The sequence below is a fragment of the Herpailurus yagouaroundi genome, unplaced genomic scaffold (assembly GCF_014898765.1).
Source record: "Herpailurus yagouaroundi ecotype Mexico unplaced genomic scaffold, PumYag 100, whole genome shotgun sequence".
In the NCBI taxonomy this organism is placed as follows: Eukaryota; Metazoa; Chordata; class Mammalia; order Carnivora; family Felidae; genus Herpailurus; species Herpailurus yagouaroundi.
The window spans coordinates 60720710-60741500 of record NW_024412391.1 but is presented as its reverse complement, the minus strand read 5'-3'; the positions used below and the strand labels follow the sequence as shown (position 1 = coordinate 60741500).

The following is a 20791-nucleotide window of genomic DNA, read 5'->3' as shown; positions in this document are numbered from 1 at the left end:
GATTCTGTGTCTCCCTCTCTCTCTGCCCCTCACCCGTTCATGCTCTGTCTCTCTCTGTCCCAAAATATAAATAAATGTTGGAAAAAAAAATTAAAAAAAAAAAAAGAAAGGCTTCTTAAATCACTTGTTATCACTTTTAGAAGGGGCCTATGAAAAATGCTTTTCTAAATTTAGCTTTTCTAAAACTGTTCTGTGAAACAGTTATTTTTTTTTTAATTTAGAGTTTGACAATTTGGATTATCATATTATGATTTCTTACAGAATTAAAACATTTCTGACTATCTTTTGGGTTGTTCAGTTGCAATTTTGTTTTAAACAACAAGGGCCAAGTAGTAAATCTGTGATTAAACAAAATGTGAGAATTTGAGTTTTCGTTAATGTTTATGGCAAATTGATTTGGTTTCTGCTGTTAGGGCAAATCATGAAAAACCAGAGCTGTAACTTCCTCCACTCCAGAATGTCTCCTATAAAGCTTCTCTTTGTTTTGTTTTCCTTCCATTTAATTGTTTTATAATATATATTAAATAATATTTAAAGATCAAAACATGACAGAGGTGAAATGTTCAGAACAAAATATGAAAGACCACCCCTCAAACTTTTGTGGGCATCCTTTCAGTTTCATTTTCATGTATAAATATATAAATATTCTATTACATATATAAATTTGTACATATTTAAAAACATACACAAATGACATTTACATAATATTCTGCAAGTTGCTTTTTTCACATCTCTTGGGGAGCTTTTTTGTTGTTGTTGAGTTAGAGAGAGAGAGAGAGAACGCGCGCGTGTGCCGGGGAGGAACAGAGAGGAGAGAGAGAATCCCAAGTGGGCTCCATGCTGTCAGCATAGAGCCCAGCGTGGGGCTCAGTCCCAGGAACAGTGAGATCATGATCTTAACCCATACCAAGAGTCAGACTGCTAACCAGCTGAGCCACCCAGGTGCTCCTTGGGGGGCTTTTTTTTTTAAACTGTTGCATGCTATAGTACAGGTGTAGCATATTTAATTTGACCAACCCTTATATCTCTTTCTATATACATATAAGACTTTTTAAAGATATGAATGGGTCTAATAGCTCTTCTGTCCTGGTATTCCTATCACTCACAATAGTCTCTGCTGTCAACAGTCCATAGATTTTTGTACTTGATTCCTGGCTTTCTGTGACTCTATCACTGTCCTGTGTTCAAATGTTACTCTCTTACTAACAGTGTTTGTTATTGGCATCTTAAAAAATTGTGGCCCAGATTTGTTCATAAGAACCAACCAGTCTTAATTTTTTTTATGCCAGGTGTAAAAGGAATCGTATTCCACTTTGATGCTAGTTTGTGGGGCAGGTGGTGCAAATCCAGTGATTCACATTGTGAATACAAGTCATAATTTAATGGTACACTAAGTGAATTTAATCAGGGTTCACAGGCATATGCTAAAGTATCAAGTTGAAATCCTATTCTTTTGGTAAGGAAACTGTGAAACCTATTTAAAAATTATTTTGGTATGTTATGCTTAGATTTAAAAAAATATGTATGGCTTAGAAATTATTGTAATGGTAAGGTATTTAAGAAATATTTCCAGAAACAGAGAGAAGAAAAACTGATAAATGTAGGCTTTTTTTTTTTTCCATTAAAGAACCTTAGTGTGTTTTCTAATGAACACTTACTAGTGAGGAAGGAGAAACTTAAAGAAATGGTTAATTGGCAGTAGGAGAGAGTGAGGATAAAACAACATGAATTAACAATAGGAACTAAAAGGGAGAAAACTTTGTTACCTAGGCAATTATCATGACCTCATTAGAAATAAAGATCTCAGGATTAAGAAAGGACAGTGTCAAAGCAAACTAGTTTTCTTCTTTGAACGCTGATGACTCTTATGAGAAAAAAAAAAGTTTATTTTAGAAGTTGACATGGCAAAGAACAGATAATATTGAAATTAATTTAAATTTGGCATTAAAGACACCATGTCCCTCATTCATTGAAAGAAAAAGCATTGTGAGCTATGGTTTTTGGTTAGAGAAGTTAAAGCAGTATGAGAGGAGACTCTAGAGTCACAGGCTTGTGCTTAGATTAGGCTGAAGGTAGCTTTCCAGTGCTTGGGAAGCTTTGTAGCCAAGTTGAACTTCAAATGCATAATTGAAATTTAGGAGTGATTGAAATAGTTTTAGTTGAATGGTATTTATACATGGCTAATTCTGTTTATTTAAATTTGCCTCTGATTTTATTCTTTTAAGTTATATGTATGTATATATATATATATATATATATATATATATACACACACACACACCTTTTTTTGTTAATGGAAAAAATTTCAAACATACACATGTAGAGAGGATATAACAAACTACCATGTGTCTTTCAGCATTTATCAACTATGGCCAATCTTGTTTCATTTGTACCTTCATCGACTTTCTTCCCTCACCCTCAGATTATTTTAAAGCAAATCACAAGCATATAATTTTATTCACAAGTATTTTAACATTTATCTCTAAAAGAAACTCTAAAATTGTGATAATACCATTATTATAACTCCAAAATTAGCAGTAATTCTTAATATCCTCAAACATCCAATCAGGTGTTAAAATTTCCTAGTCATCTCTGTTAGTGTTTTTATTTGAATAAGAATCCAAATAAATTGATACATTGTAATTGATATATCTGTTAAATCTCCCTTTTTTTGAAACTAAAAAAAAACTTAACTTTTGGAGTTAACTTGGGAGACTTGGGAGTGGCAAAAATAGTACAGCTTCCCTACATGTTAACATCTGGCATAATTATAGTGTAATTATAAGAACTAAGAAATTAATATTGGTACAATATCATTAACTACTTAGTATATTTTGCTTCACCAGTTTTTATACTAATGTTGTTTTTCTATTCCTGGGCCTAATCCAGTACTCCACAGTGCATTTGGCTATCATGTTGCCATGGTTTCCTCTGGTCTATGACAGTTCTTTAGTCTTTGCCTTCATGACATTAAAACGTTTGAAAACTACCGGTATCTTGTGACGAGTCCCTTAATTGTGCTTTGTCTGATGCTTTCTTACGATTATATTGAGGTTGTACGTTAATAGGAGAAATACTACAGAGGTGGTATACCCTTCTCAGGGCAGTATTATCAGGTGGTACCAAGCTGTCAATATCACATATTATTGGTGATGTTAACCTTGATCATTTGATTAAGGTGGTGTCTTCTTGGTTTCTCTCTTTAAAATTAATTTTCCTTTATTAGCTCTTAGATTGGGGTGCGTTTTGTAGTTTTTTGTTGTTTGGATTTTGCCGATTGAATTTCCATAGTGATGTTTAAACACATTCTGTAAGTTGGGTTAGATGTATAGGCTTATTAGGTATAGGTTGATTTTTGGTATAGGTGATAAGTATTTCCATTAAGGGGTACATCTTGTGGTTTCTCTTCTTAGGTTATCCTTTTAGTTTTATTAATTTCCAAAGCTGATAAAAAATCTCATACATTTCACTTTTATTCTTTAAAACAAAAAACCCTGTGCAATAGAAGTCAGTTTACTAATACTTTAGAGGTAATTTTATTAAACTGACAATGTATTTTTATCTTTTATGTACATTAAAGTCATAATCTAACAGATTCTCTTCACTTTGTTGCCAGTATTTAGTGGTATCAGCTGGATTCACGTTTAATACACAGGTAGAGAAGTAGAAAGTATAGTGAAAACAGAACTAGTCTCAGAAAATTTTGTTTTATCACTGATAAACTGGTACTGTAGGTCCTTTGCTTTTTCAGAAACTCTAGTGAGAAATGGAATTAGCAAACTGCACCGAATTTTCCTTTTGGTTATACCCTAAGTTGTTATCATAGCATGAAGGGTAGTTTTTTCTGTAGAAGACCTTTCCCAACGTGTTTCAGTAGTTTACTGCTGTATTAGTTTCCTGGGGCTGCTGTAACAGCACAACATGATGGTTTAACACCCTGAGGAAACACAGTGCATTTCTTTTCTTTCCTTTTTCTTTTCTTTTCATTCCTTTTCCTCTTTCTTTTCCTTTTCCTCTTTTCTTTCATCGACAGACCATAAGTCTTCTAATTTAAGGAAAATTCTGGGATAGCTTTATTTTTAGAGGCTAGTATGACCAAACTTGAAACCAAGGAATGCTGTAGCTCATGTGGTGTATTTTTCTATTGAGTTTCTTCCCTCCCTGGAGGCCGATTTCCTTGGCAGGGGACCTAGTTAGAAAATTCTTATTTTATTGCTGCTTCTTCCTGTATCTGGATACCCCATATTATGGTCCCAAAGTTGATATGTCTATATCTGTATATTTTTTACTTTCTTCTTGTATCCTGCCAGTAAAGGAATGTTGAAAATACATGGGGCAGACTAGTAAGCAATGCTGGGAGAAGGGGTGTTCTTTTTTCTGTTTGTGATAGTCTTTCCACCCAAAATGTGTAGTGATCATTCCTCAGGAATGATCATTTTTTCTTTTCATTTCACTAAACAAACATGAGTTTGAGTCATCAGATTTTTTTAAAAAGGAGATATTGACATATAATATTGTGTTAGTTTCATATGTACAACAGATTTGAATACGTAGTACTTTTTCTTTATCCATTTATCTGTCCATTGACAAATAGGTTATTTCCATGTCTTGACTACTGTAAATAGTGTTTCAGTGAACTTGGGAGTACAGATATCTTTTCAAGTTAATGTTTTCTTGACCTTTGAATAAACATCTAGTAGTGAAATTGCTGGATCATATGGTAGTTCTATTTTTAATTTTTTGAAGAAACTTGATACTGTTTTCCACAGTGGCCGCACCACTTTACATTCCCACCACAGTGCAGTAGAGTTCCCTTTTCTCTCTACATCCTCCCCGACACTAATCTTTTCATTGTCAGCTGTTCTATCAGGTATGAGGTGAATATCTCACTGTAGTTTTGTTTTGCATTTCCCTGATGATTAGTGATGCTGAGTACCTTTTCATGAACCAGTTGATCACTTGTATGTCTTATTTGGAACAATGTCTCTTTAGGCCCTCTGCCCATTTTTAATCAGATTTTTTTTTTTTTTAATTGAGTTGTATTCCTTTATATTGGATAAAGGATTTTGGATATTAACCCCTGAGCAGATATGATTTGTAAATATTTTCTTTTTCCATAGGTGGCCTTTTCGTTTGATTGATGGTTCCCTTTACTATGCAGAAGATTCTTGTTTTGCTACAGTCCCACTTGTGTATTTTTGCTTTTGTTGCCTTTGCTTTTGGTATCAAATTCAAAAAATCATTGCCATGACTGATGTCAAGGAGTTATCCCCTGTTTTCTTCTAGGAGTTTTATGGTTTCTGATCTTACATTCAAGTCTTTAATCCATTTTGAGTTGATTTTTGTGTGTATGGAGTAAGATAGGGGTATGGTTTTTTCAGCGCCACTTATTGAAGAGACTGTCCTTGCTCCATTGTATGGTCTTGGCTCCCTTGTTGTAAGTTGACCATAAAGGCATGCTTTTATTTCTGGGCTCTCTATTTTGTTCTTTTGATCTATGTGTCTTTTTTTTTTTTTTTTAAACACTGTACTGTTTTGATTACTGTAGCTCTGCAGTATAGTTTGAAATCAGGAAGTGTAATGCCTCCTGCTTTGTTTTTTCTCAAGTTTATTTGAGCTATTTGGGATACTTTGTGGTTCTATACACATCTTCTCTGAAAGTACCACAGAAATTTTGATAGGGATTGCATTGAAAATGTAGATTTCTTTGGGTAGTATGAACATATTAGCAATATTAATTCTTGTCCATGAGCATGGAATACCTTTCCATTTATTTGTGTCTTTGGTTTCTATCATCAGGGTCTTATTGTTGTCAGTATACAGGTCTTTCACATCTTTGGTTAAATTTATTCCTGAGAATTTTACTCCTTTTGATGCATTTGTAAATAGGATTGTCTTCTTACTTTCTCTGATAGTTCATTATTAGTGTATAGAAATACAGCTAATTTTTGTATATTGATTTTGTATCCTGCAATTTTACTGTATTAGTACTAACAGTTTCTGCTGGAGTCTTCATTATATTTATTATAATGTTATGTCACCTGCCAGAAGAGACAGTTTTACTTTTTTTCCTATTTAGATGCCTTTTATTTTTCCTGCCTGATTGCTCTGTCTAGGACTGTCAGTAGTGTTGAATAAGTGGTGAGAATGGGCATCCTTGTTTTGTTTCTTGTTCTTAGTGGAAAAGATTTCAGGTTTTTATCAATGAGTCTGATGTTAGCTGTGGGTTTGTTCTTTATGGGCTTTATTAGGGTGAGGTACATTCCTTCTATGCTCAGTTTGAGAGTTTTTATCATAAATGGATATTGAATTTTGTCAAATGCTTTTTCTGTATCTACCGAGATGATATGATTTTTATCCCTTGTTAATGTGATTTATCACACTGATTTGTGGATATTGAACCATACTATGTCCCAGGGATAAATCCCACTTGATTATGGTGTATGATCCTTTTAATGTATTATTGAATTGAGCTTTGTAATATTTTGTTGAGGATTTTTGCAGCTGTGTTCATCAGCGATATTGACCTCTACTTTTCTGGTGGTGCAGTGTCTTTGTCTGGTTTTGGTATCAGGGTAATGCTGTTTTGTAAAATAAGTAAAACAGGAAATATTCTCTCTTCTATTTTTTAGAAGAGTTTGAATTAGATTGGTGTTTTTAAATGTTTGGTTGAATTTACCAGTGAGGCCATTGGGTCCTGGACTTTACTGATTCTGTTTCTTACTAGTAATTGGTCTGTTCACATCTTCTATTCATGATTCAGTCTTCGTAAGTTGTATGTTTCTAAAAAATTATCCATATCTTGTAGGTTGTCCCAATTTGTTGTCATATAAGTGTTCATAGTAGTCTCTTTTATCTTTTGTATTTTCTGTGGTATTGGTTGTAATGTATTTTTTTTTTTCTTGGCAAATCTAGCTAAATGTTTGTTTTGTTTATCTTTAAAAAAATGCAGCTCTTAGTTATGTTGAACTTTTCTATTGTCTTTTTTTGGTCTCTACTTCATTTATTTCTGCTCTGATCTTTATTTCCCTCTTTCTATGAACTTTGGGCCTAGTATTTTCTTTGGTTCCTTCAGGTGTAAGGTTAGGTTTATTTTTTTTTATTTGAGGTGTTTCTTAATATAGTTGCTTATCACTGTGAACTTCCCTCTTAAAACTGGCCTTTCTGCATCCTGTAAGTTTTGGTGTGTTGTATTTCCTTTATCTCAAGAGATTTTTTGAATTTATATTTTGATTTTTTTTAATGTTTTTTTTATTTTTGAGAGAGAAGGAGATAACAGAATCTGAAGCAGGCTCTGAGCTGTCAGCACAGAGCCTTTTGTGGGGCTCGAACCCATGGACTGTGAGATAGAGACCTGAGCCGAAGTCAGACGCTCAACCTACTGAGCCACCCAGGCGTCCCTAAATATGTAAAAGTTTTGACATTATCCCACATAACATTGATCTTAAATTTATTTAATGTTTTTTTTTTCTTTCAGATTGGATAACTTCTGATGTTTTTACGTTCATTGAATCTTTCTTCTTTCAACTCCAATATGGAAAACCTTATGCTATTAAGCCCATTCAGTGAGGTTTTTGACATTTCAGATACTGCATTTTTGAGTTCTAGAGCTTTCATTTGGTTCTACTCATTCCTCATTTTGTTTTGAGATTTGTCATCTATGCATTTGTTATGACAAAATTTTTACTTACTTGCACATAGTCATAATAGCTGCTTTAAAATCCTTTTCCACTGGGTGTACCTGGCTGGCTCAGTCAGGAGAGCATGCAACTCTTGATGTTAGTGTTGTGAGTTGGAGCCCCACATTGGGTGTGGAGAAAAAAAAATTATTTTCCAATAATGTCTGAATCATTTCAGACATTGTCTTTTCTCTCGATTATGGATCACATTTTTCTGTTTCTTCATGGTTCTAGTAATCTTGGATTTTTTTTTTTTTCTGGACACTGAATGACAGATACATTGTAGAGACATTATTCCACTATTTTTTTAAAAAGCGTATTGATTTTATTAAGCAGTTACCTGGCAGAACTCAGATTCTAAGCTCTGTGTCTTCTTTGACAAGAAGCTGCTGAAATTTCTATTCCTTTCTTTTTATGCCTTAACTGGGCTGTTTGAGTCTTGTCTTGAGCATTCATAGTTAAGGGATTAGCCAGAGATTTTGGCAGTTTATTTACAGGGTTCCCTTTCAGTAGCTCTTTTTTCCTGAGATTTTCCCTTATAATTTTCCAATTGCTGTGCTTATCCCACAGTGTCCTCTGATTGTTCAGTTACCTCTCAGTACCAACTGGGATCTTAGACAAAAAGTCATAAAAATGGGAGCCTAATCCAGTATTCTCTGTCATTTTCTGGAGTCAACTCTTTCTTATTTTCTGTGTGGCTTTGGTTGTTCTCCAGTGTCTTGGGTTTGTTGTTTGATTATATCTGTCCAGAGTTTACGAGTTTATCTTGTGGAGTTGTTCTGATAGATGCTACCTCACCATTAATTGAAGCAGAACCTCTTGCATAACCTTTTTTTTAAATGTGATAAAAATATAGAACATAAAATTTCCCATTTCAACCTTTTTTGCACATATAATTCATGAACATTAATTGCATTTACAGTGTTGTGCATTGTTTACCACTATCTGTACCCAAAACCTTTTTTACCCAAGCAGAAACACTATGCATGTTAAGCAATAAATCCCATTTTCCCAACCCATGGTAACCTCTATTCTGTTTTCTGTCTCTCTATTTGCTTATACTACATATTTCGTGTAAGTGGAATCCTATAATATTCTTTTGTGTCTTATTTCACTTACTGTAATGTTTTCAAGATTTGTCTATGTTATAGAATTACCACAACTTCATTCCTTTTTAAGGATAAATATTATTTCATTGTATATCTAGACCAGGTTTTGTTTATCCATTCATCTCATAATGGACACTTGGGTTGTTTCCACATATTACCTATTGTGAATAATGCTACTATCAACAGAGGTGTAGAAGTATCTGAATTCATGCTTTTATTTATTTTGAGTATATATGTATGAGTTGAATTGCTGGATCATGTGGTAATTCTTTAACCTTCTGAGGATCTGTCCTATTGTTTTCCACAGTGGCTATACCATTTTGTGTTCCCATTAGCAATGTCCAAGGGTTCCATTTTCTTTAGGTTCTTGCCAACACAACAGGGCTTTGATTTGCATTTCCCTAATGATGTTTAGTATCTTTGAATGTGCTTGTTGACCATTTATATATCATCATTGGAGAAATGTCTGCTTAAGTCTTTGCCCACTTTTTAAATTGGGTTGTTGTCTTTTTGTTGTTGAGTTGTATGAATTTTTTATATAGTCTTGACATTTTTATCAACTATATAGTTTGTGAATATTTTTTCCTATTCTGTAGTTTTTCACTTTCTTAATATTTTCTGGTGCACAGAAGCTTTTAATTTTGTAGAAGCCCAGTTTATTTTTTCTTTTGTTGCTTATGTTTAGGGGTCATATTTAAAAGTCCATTTCCAGGGCACCTAGGTGGCTCAGTTGGTTAAGCTTCCAACTTCGGCTCAGGTCATGATCCCACTTTGTGGGTTTGGGCCCCACGTCGGGCTCTGTGCTGACAGCTCAGAGCCTAGAGCCTGCTTCAGATTCTGTGTGTCTCTCTCTGTCCTCGCCTGCTCATGGTCTCTCTCAAAAATAAAAATAAAAAAATTTTATTTTTAGGTCTGAAATTTCATGGATTTTGTGTTAATTTTTGTATATGATTGAAGGGTACAAATCTAGTTTTCCCAGAAGTATCTTTTTTTTTTTAATGTTTTATTTCTTTTTGAGACAGAGACAGCGAGAACAGGGTAGGGTCAGAGAGAGAGTGAGATACAGAATCCAAAGCAGGGTCCAGGCTCTGAGCTGTCAGCACAGAGCCTGACGCAGGGCTCAAACTCATGGACTGTGAAATCATTACCTGAACTGAAGTTAGACACTTAACTGAGCCACCCAGGTGCCCCCAGAAGTATCTCTTAAAAAGACTATTGTTTCCCCCCATTGAACTTGACACCCTTGTTGAAAATCAGTTGGCCATATGTGTAAGGCTTATTCCTGCATTCTCACTTCTCTTCTTTTGGTTTATATGTTTATCCTAAACCCAGTACCACACTGTTTTGATTATTTAATGTAGCTTTGTCAGTTTTGAAGCTGAATGCTGTGAATGCTCCAAATTTATTTTTTTTATGATTGTTTTGGCTGTTCATGGCCTCTGACATTTCCATGTGAATTTGAGTGTCAGTTTTCCTATTTCTACAAATGAATAACTTTCTAAAATCCACTTTTAAGATTCTGTTGTGGACATCCATTCATGCTGATACATACACATTTAGTTCATTTACTGTTAATGGGTTATAAAGTAGTATCTGAAATTCCAGTCCAAGATGATGAGACACTAAGACCTTGCTTCCAACATAGACATACCAAATCTACAACTATTTATAGACCAATTCCTCCTGGGAAAAAAAAAAAAAAAGAGGGATGACTGAACAGTTTCTGTACAATTTCCATCTCTCTTGCTGTTCTCTATGTGGTAGCAAAGGGAACCCCTGCCTCCAGCCACTGCAAACTATACTGGGGAGGTATAGTACTGAGGGACAGTAAGCAGATATGCTTTCTCTAGGCCCCAGAAAAAAAATTTGTGGTTTAAAAGGGCAACTAGAGGGGTGATTCAGTCAGTTGAGCATCTGGCTTCTACTCAGGTCATGATCTTGCAGTTCACGAGTTCGAGCCCCGCATTGGGCTCTGTGCTGACAGCTTAGAGCCTGGAGCCTGCTTCAGATTCTGTCTCCCTCTCTCTCAGAAATAAACATTAAGATGATTAAAAATAAATAAAAGGACAACTCGAATGTAAAGGAATGAACCCTAGAACTCTGCCAAATGGCAGCAGAGTTGTTGGTGAGCACCAGACTTTATGCTTCCTCTACATTTTGAAAGTACAGATCAGAGGCTGGGTACCCTGACAGGACTGCTGCCTCAAGGAGCTGCAAGCCATCTAGCATACACCAGTGCCAGCTGCCCTGAGGCTGCCATTTAAAAGAGCAACTAGAAGAACACCAAAACTGGAGATATTACAATTCCAGACTTCAAATTATATTATAAAGTGGGAGTAATTAAAACAATATGGTATGGACATAAAAATAGAAACATAGATCAATGGAACAGGAAACCCAGAAATGAACTCATGATTATATGGTTAATTGTTGACAAAGGAGGAATGAGTATGCGATAGGAAAATTTCTTCAACACATGGCGTCAGGAACACTGGATAGCCACATGGAAAAGAATGGAACTTGGACCACTTTCTTTCACCATACACCAAAATCAACTGAAGATGTATTAAAGACCTAAATATAGGATCTGAAACCATAAAACTCCTTGAAGATAACACAGACAGTAATTTCTCTAACAGTGGCGGTAGCAACATTTTTCTAGATACGTCTCCTGAGGCAAAGGAAATAAAAGCAAAAATAAACTATTGGGACTATAGCAAAATAAAAAGCTTTTACACAGTAAAGGAAATAATCCACAAAACAAAAAAGCAACCTACTGAATACAAGAAGATATTGCAAATAATATACCCGATAAAAGACTTGTATCCAAAATATATAAAGAACTGATAAAGCTCAACTCCCAAATAATCAAAAAATGGGCAGAACACATGAATAGACATTCCTCCAAGGAGGACATCCAGATGGCCAATAGACACATGAACAGATGCTCAACATCACTCATCATCAGGGAAATGCATATCAAAACTACAATGAGATATCAAGTCACGCCTGTCAGAATAGCTAAAATAAAAAACACAAGAAATAACAAGTGTTGGCAAGTATCTGAAGAAAAAGGAACACTCTTGCACTGTTGGTAGGAATGCAAACTGGTGTAGCTATTGTGCAAAACAGTATGGAGTTTTCTCAAAAAGTTAAAAATAGAACTACTCTGCAGTCCCACTATTGGGTATTTGCCCCAGAAATACAAAAACACTAATTCAAAGGAATATATGCACCCCTATATTTATTGAAACATTATTTATAATAGCCAAACTATGGAAGCAACCCAAGGGTCCTTTGATATATGAATGGATAGAGTATGGTATGTATATACAATGGAATATTACTCAGCCAAAAAAGGGAAAATCTCTCCTTTTGCAACAATGTGGATAGAACTAGAGAAGATAATGCTGTGTGAAATAAGTTAGAGAAAGACAAATACCATATTATTTCACTCATGTTTGGAATTTAAGAAACAAAACAAATGAGCAAATGGAGGGAACACAGACAAACCAGGAAAAAGACTCAACTATAGAGAACTGATGGTTACCAGAAGGGAGGTAGGTAGGAGAATGGTGAAATAGATGAAGAAGATTAAAGAGTACACTTATCATGATGGAAAAACTTTAATACAAAGGATCCAAACAAGAAGGGAACTGCTGGGAGGGGCTGGCAAGAGCTATGGTTATGTTTTTCTTCCACCTTGATACCATGGACAGGAGAAAGGTCTGGGTGCCCTAGCTGACCTATCACCCTAGTGAGCCCCAGGATCCTAGCCTACACCAGCCCTCGCCATCCCATCAATGCAGCCTCAGAGCGACATAACCCAGGATGCTCATGGTCAGTACTTACTGCAGTTACAGACATTGCACCAAGGTGACACAGGTGGAAAGCACCCTGGAACACTCTAGGCCTATACCACTTTGGTTCCAGAGGGCTTGCTAGGGCACCTATAGCTGAGAGTGCTTCTGGAACTCCCAGGTCCTACCTGCACTGAGCACCCTGGGACCTTCCTAGTGTGTGCCCCACCTTGGCTCCAGCCACCCACCACATGGCCATCCCCTACCCCACCAGGGCACCCTCTGCATTTAGTACCCCAGGACACCCCAGTTTTCCCTCACTTTACCTTTAGCTGTCCTGCCAGGGTGCCCTGTGCACAGACAGCTTTGGGACTCCCAGCCCACGACAGCTGTAGCTCCAGCCAGCCAAAGTCACCAGGCATACATAGCTTCCAGTTGGGATGACCATACACAAGACCTTTCCTTCAAGTTTAGGAGAATTCTAATTCATATAAGCAAACAACAAATGTTAAGCAAAATGAGACAGAAGAATATGCTCCAAATGGAGATAAGCCATATGTCTGATAGAGTTTAAAGTAATGATCATAAAGATGGACTGGAGGAAAGAGTGGAATAACTCAGTACGAACTTGAACAAAGAGATAGAAAATACCAAAAAGAACCAATCAGAGTTGAATACAATAACTGAAATGAAAAATACACTAGAGGGAATCAACAGATTAATGGATGCAGAAGAACTGATGCAGAAGATAAGGTAATGGAAAGCACCCAAGCTGAACAGCAAAAAGAACTTTAAAAAATGAGGATAGATCAAAGGATGTCTTGGACAATATCAAGTGGACATTCACATTATAGAGATCCCAGAAGGGAAGGAGAGAGGGGAAGAAAATAGACATCCAGATTGAGCAATCACAGAGAATTCCAAACAAGATGAACCCAGAGAGGTCCACATACTTGACACATAATAACTGAAATGTCAAGGGTTAAAGATAGAGAATTATAAAGCAGCAATAGAGAAGCAAAAAGTATATACAAGTGAAACCCCATAAAGCCTCTGCTTATTTTTCAGCAGAAACTTTGAATGTATAATGTCATGCCCTTTGGGCCTGCAAAGAGCTGAAAGGAAAAAATCCTACAAGCAAGAATATTCTATCTGGCAAGGAGAGAGAGAGTTTCCCAAAGAAAAGTTAAAGTAAACCAACCTTAAATGTTAAAGGGGCTACTTTAAGTGGAAAAAAAAAAAAAGGCCCTAATTGCAAGTAGGGAAATTTTATGAATAAAAAGATGTAAAATATAATAACATTTACATGACCTGGGGAGGTGGGAGTAAAAAAATTCTTTTAGAATTTTTTTGAACCTAAGTGGCCACCATTTTAATATAGATTGCTTTATAATTGGGATGTTATATGTAAACCTCATGGGAACCACAAACTAAAAATTTATAAGAGATATACACAGAAAATAAAGAGAAAAGAAGCCAAGCATAACACAACAGAAAGTCACCAATCGCAAGGGAAAAGAGCAAGAGAGGAAATGAACAGAGAACTACAAAAGCAACCAGAAAACAGTTTAACAAAATGACAATAAGTACATACCTATCAATCATTACTTCAAATGTGAATGGTCTAAATGCTCCAATTAAAAGACATTAGATGACTGAATGGATAAAAAAATGAGACCCATTTATATGCTGTCTACAAGAGACTCACTTCAGAGCTGAAGACACACATAGGATGAATGTGAAAGAATGGAAAAAGACATTCCATGTAAAAGGGACAAAAAACAAAACAAACTGGGGTAGCAATACTCATATCAGATAAAATAGATTTTAAAACAAAGACTATAACAAGAGACAAAGAAGGGCCCATGTAATGATAGAAGGATCATCCAATGAAAGTATAGCAATTATAAATACACACTCAACATTGGAGACCTAAATACAATAAAGCAAATAATAACAGATATAAAGAGAGAAATTGAGAGTAATATAATAATAGTAGGGGACTTTAGCACCCCACTTATATCAATGGATGGATCATTCAGGCAAAAAATTAATAAGGAAACAGTAGCTTTGCATTCAAGACCAGAGGGACTTTTATATTCAACATTCTATCCAGAAGAATGTATATTCTTTTCAAGTGGACATGGAATATTCTCCAGGATAGTTTACATGTTAGGCCATAAAACACGTGTCAAAAAATTTCAGAAGATTGAAATCATGCATCTTTTCTGACCATAAGGGCATAAAACTATAAATCACAAGAAGAAACTGGAAGAAACACAAACACAGAGACAAAACAACATGCTACTAAACAACCAGTGAGTCAACAAAGAAATCAAGAGGAATTTTTAAAAAATACATGGAGACAAATGAAAATGAGAGCACAACAGTCCAAAATCTTTGAGATGCAGTAAAAGCAATTTAAGAGGGAAATTTATAGTCATGCAGGCCTACCTCAAGAAACCAGAAAAATCTAAAGGAACCTAACCTTACGCCTATAGAAGCAAGAAAAAGAACAAAGCCCAAATCTAGTAGAAGGAAGGAAATAAATCAGAGCAGAAATAGATCAAATAGAGGCTTAAACAAACGATGGAAAAGGTCAATGAAACCAAGAGCTGGTTCTTGAAAAGATAAGTATCTTGAACAAACCTTAGTGTTTTTGTCTTTTCTCTTACTGAAAAGTACAATGAGATTGTTTCCAATTTTTGCTTTAACAAGTAATACCACACTTCTTGTGCTACTCATTCACATGTTTGAAAGTTTCTTTAGGACCATAGTTTTCAACCTGGGTCAGTTATGCCTTCCAGGGAACATTTGGTAATGTTTGGAGACATTTTTGATTATAAAGACTGAGAGGAGGTATGCTACTGGAAACTAGTGGGTAGAGACTAGAGATACTGCTAAAACATCCTACCTACAATGCAAGAACAGACTTCCATTCACCCCACTACAAAGTATTGTCCAAATTATCCAATTTGTTAATTCTGTGAGGGTTGAGAAACACTGTTCTGGGGCATATACTTAAAGGTGGGATTGATAAAGCTTGGGGTATGTGCAAGTTTTTTTTCAGTTACATGAAATAGAGTTGTGTAAAACATGAAGAAAATATTTTCAATACAGGTTAAGTTTTGGAGTGTATTGAATTGAAGTTTCTGTGGTGATGATGGCATTCCAGCAATTATAATCAATTTAATTATCTTAAACCAGATAGAGTTAGTGGCATTATATAGAGTTAACTAATTTATCTACTAACCCAGAAGGTGCATATAATCTTTTAACTTCATGAACTAAAATACTTTGTTACTTACTGTCTGATTAAAAGATTATGGAGTGAGAGTCTGCTTTAAAAAAGTATCATTTGTGCAAGACAATAGTAGCTGGACTATTTAGGCTGAAGATGCTAATTGAATGAGAGAAAAATTAGAGCATGAAAAATGTAGAATTTTTTCCTGACAAAGATTATTATTAAATACAGAGAAGTTAAAGGTTTGAAAGCTTTCTCTCTAGTTTGATTTAAATTCTTTTTTAATGTTTATTTTTGAGAGAGAGAGAGGGAGAGAGACAGAGTGTGAGCGGGGGGGGGGGGGGGGGGCGGCGGGCGTTGCAGAGAGGGAGACAGAATCTGAAGCAGCCTCCAGGCTCCTAGCTGTCAGCACAGAGCCCAACGCAGGGCTCGAACTCACCAACCGTGAGATCATGACCCAAGCAGAAGATGGACACTCAGCCGGCTGAGCCACCCAGGTACCCCTACCTCTAGTGTGATTTAAATTAATATTTTGGGACGCCTGGGTAGTTCAGTAGGTTCAGCATCTGACTATTGATTTTGTCTCAGGTCATAATCTCATGGTTCGTGAGTTTGAGCCTTGCACCAGGCTCCACATTGATGGTGCTGGAGACTGCATGGGATTCTCTCTCCCTCTTCCTCTCTGTCACTACCCCCTCTCAAAAATAAATAAACATTTTTAAATTTAAGTCTATAAGACCCACCTTTGAAAATTTGATAGTCCCAGATTTGAAAGCTATAACTCTGAAAAACTATAGCCCAAGAACTATCTGCAATGCTTGTGTGCATACAATTTAGTATCTGACTTTTGGGTGGTTTATGCATGTTCTTGAAGTCTATCTGCGGGCCACTCCCAGTCCCCAGATTTCCAGGTTAAGAACTTTGCTAAAAATCTATGAAAACTCTTAAAGTGCTAAAAATAAGATACATTTGAAATTATCACTGAGTAGTAAAGACACATCTATATTGTTTGCATCTTCAGTGATGGAGAAAAATAGGTGACTTGGAATTAGAATTTTTCAAGTCCTCTAATATTGAAGGAGTGAATATGTATCTTAACTTTATAACCTTCATTTTTCTTTGTCTTCTGTTAGGTGTATGCAGGAGTGCTATGGCAACAAACTAATGAAAACAGACAAAATTCAACAGAAAGAGTGTGTTTTGGAGTTGCCCTACCAGAAGAAAAACTTAATGACTTTCGTGATGAACAGATTGGACAGTTGCAGGAGCTGATGCAAGAAGCTACTAAACCTAACAGACAATTTAGTATTCCTGAATCTAGGAAACCAGAATTTTAGTCTATACAATAAAGCTTACACATTTTAAGTTCAGAACCCCTTACTGGGTTTCTAAAAATGTATTTCTTCAGCTTTTAGGTTTTGTGAATGCCTGGTGTTCATGAAATATTCTTTAATTTGGGGTTGTTATTAATGTTGTCTACAATATGTAGATCAATATGGCTAGTAAAGCTTTATATGATTGAAGTAACAGTACTTGCTGGATGGGATTTGATTTTTTAAGTACATAAGAAGGAATGACTTGAAAATGGACAAAGTTGTGGAATTTTGCCAAATTTACATACAATTTTACAATTTGTATGTAAATTTAATGCTGTTCTTGTTCAAGCATTAGCCTCATGGCTTTAGCTTCAACAGACAAGTATGTTATGATAATGACAGATGTGGAGTTCCAACAAGGTTATTATTTACATACATGGATTGTCATCCTGAAAGTTCCTTCCTTTCTCTTTTAATAATACATGTATGATTATTCATGTAAATATGCCTTCTCCCTGAGTCACTATTTATATACAATGAAAGATTAAAAAGAAGCTTAAAGAGTCAGTATTATACACTGTATAATCTATCATGCAAATGATAGTATAATGTTTGTACAGTGTTTGGTAGTAACAAATGACCCCTTAAATTATGTAATTTATAGTTACCTTGAGAATCTCATTTGTTGCCTCATCATTGGGGAGATAAAAACACTTTCATAAATTTGTCGTAAGTTATAAACTGAAATAATCAAGTGGTAATCCCATTCATGTGTTTAAAATGTTTAATTTTTTAAAAATTACACACTTGTGGGGCACCTGGGTGGGTCAGTCAGTTAAGTGTCCAACTTCGGCTCAGGTTATGATCTCACGGTTCATGGGTTCGGGCCCTGTGTCACACTCTGTGCTGACAGCTCGGAGCCTGGATTGTGTCTCCCTCTTTCTCTGTCCCCCCACCCCTTGCTCACACTCTATCTCTGTCTCTCATAAATAAGTGTTTAAAAAAGTAAATAAAAATTACACACTTATAACTTTAGTTTTGTATGTCTACTTTGAGATTCTGAAATCATTTTTCAGATGCTATTGCATTTATTCAACTACTTAAAAATTGACTCATACTTACTCTCTTTTGCTGGATTGGGCTTTTTCTTTGTGTATGGCTGCCAGACTCCTCAGTCCTTTTTAATATTCCTCATTGAATCAGTCTGGAGGTTGATACTTGTCTTTTTTCATTGAAAGATAGGTGGTCAATCAGTAATGAATCTAGGTTCTACATTATAGGCTCTAGGAATACAAGAAATGAATAAGATAAAAGCTCTTGCCCTCCAGGAGTTTAAAATCTAGCTGTGCATTTAGGAACCATTTCATCATGAACAAATATATCACATCCTCAAACTCTTTCAATCTTTTTTGTCTTCCTAGCTTATAGAATCTAACACCCATAAGGACACTGCTTCTCTGTGTTTTGTGAAGTGGGGATTATGGGTGTTAGATTTTGTGAAGTGGGGGTTATGGGTCATTTTACATTCACTGTAATGTATAATCCCCTCCTAATGTCTCTTTCAACCCATCACTGGGTTACCCTCACATAAGAATTCTTTTTCATTTGTAGTGTTTTCTTTCTGGTTATACTTCCCTGTTCATTTTCTTTAGCAACTGGCTCATATTTTTCCATCTCAAGTTTTGCTATCATTTTGGTGACCTTAACACTATAATCCATATGGCTGACATATCTAGTACCTAATTGGTGTCCGATGGTTCATTATTCACCACCCATAAAAAATTTTGGGGAAATCATAGCCATATTTATTGGCCATCACACAAATTACTACCTTGAGGTATTTCACAGTTTTACTACTATATTGCAACATTCTTTTGGGTGACATATATTTGAGAAGCTGTGCTTTTAGTGATTGCTGTGGTAAAAGTATCACAAACTAGTAAAATGCTCAATATGATTACAAAGTTTGCTAAATTTTTAGGGCATAAAACCCAAGTTGTTTGGACTATGTAATAAATGAAACTGCAGTGTTTTTTGTTTGCTTCTGTTAGTTTTTGCTGTATGTATGCTGTGTAAATACTAAAACACTAAGAGTGTGTAAATTGAGAAAGTCTGGGAAGTGGTGCAAAAAGCAGTGTTAACTGTGAACTCATTAGTGTTTTGACCATTCAGTTTGTTCAATGTTCTTTTACTTCCTTCATTTCTATCTCAGTCTGACCTCGTTTCTGTGATCTTTCACTTCCTTCAACCATTTAGCAGTACCCTCAATGTCATTGTCTCCTTTTTCTTTAACCTCATCTGCTCTCACCAATGTAACCACTCACTTGCTAAAATCAATAGGATACTAATCAGTACAAGACGGATGTGTTATCCTGAGTCTTGATAGTGTTAACTATTCCCTACTGCTTTTAAATCACTCCTGCTTGGATGACATGATGATACTGTATATAGAAAACACTAAAGACTCCACCAAGAAACTACTAGAGCTGATAAGTAAATTCAGTAAAGTTGCAGAGTATAAAATCAATGTACAGAAATCTGTTGCATTTCTATATTCTAATAATGAAGCAGTAGAAAGAGAAATTAAGCAATCCCTATCAAAATAACACCAGCATTTTTCACAGAGCTAGAACAAACAATCCTAAAATTTGTATGGAGCCAGAAAAGACCCTGAACAGCCAAAGCAATCTTGAAAAAGAAATCCAAAGCTGGAGGCATCACAATCCCAAACTTCAAGCTGTGTTGCGAAGCTGTAATCATCAAGAAAGCATGGTACTGGCACAAAAATAGATCAATGGAACAGAATAGAGAACCCAGAAATGGAACCACAAAGGTATAGCCAACTCATCTTTGACAAAGCGGGAAAGAATATCCAGTGGAATAAAGACAGTCTCTTCAGCAAATGGTGCTGGGAAAACTGGACAGTGACATGCAGAAAAATGAACCTGGACTACTTTCTTACACCATATGCAGAAATAAACTTAAAATGGATGAAAGACCTAAACATAAGACAGGAAACCACCAAACTCCTAGAGGAGAAAGCAGGCAAAAGCCTCTTTGACCTCAGCCACAGCAACTTCTTACTCAATACGTCTCCAGAGGCAAGGGAAACAAAAGCAAAAATGAACTATTAGAACCTCATCAAAATAAAAGTCTGCTGCACAGCAAAGGAAACAATCAGCAAAACTAAAAGGCAACCGACAGAATGGGAGAAGATATGTGCAAATGACATATCAGGTAAAGGGTTAGTATTCAAAATCTATAAAGAACTTACCAAATTCAACATCCAAAAAACAAATAATCCAGTGAACAAATAGGCAAAAGACATGAATAGATACTTCTCCAAAGAAGACATCCAGATGGCCAACCAACACTTGAAAAAATGCTCAAGATCACTCACTCATTATCAGGGAAATACAAATCAAAACCACATTGAGATACTACCTCACACCTGTCAGAATGGCTAACATGAACAACTCAGGCAACAACAGATGTTGGCAAGGATGCAGAGAAAGAGGATCTCTTTTGCACTGCTGGTGGTAATGCAAACTGGTGCAGCCACTCTGGGAAAAAGGATGGAGGTTCCTCAAAAAATTAAAAATAAAACTATCTTACGACCCAGCAATTGCACTACTAGGTATTT

The 20791-nt window shown here is 35.7% G+C and overlaps 1 protein-coding gene across 1 annotated transcript in view; it reads left to right on the top strand.

Annotated features, from left to right (window-relative positions):
* Positions 1-17853, top strand: part of SDHAF3 (succinate dehydrogenase complex assembly factor 3) — a 64903-nt gene extending 47050 nt beyond the window's left edge. Inside the window, exon 2 of the mRNA XM_040472595.1 lies at positions 16966-17853. Within this exon, the coding sequence (XP_040328529.1) occupies positions 16966-17169 (204 nt within the window). The 3' untranslated portion in view covers positions 17170-17853. The remainder of the gene's footprint in view (positions 1-16965) is intronic.
* Positions 17854-20791: the final 2938 nt, after the last annotated feature.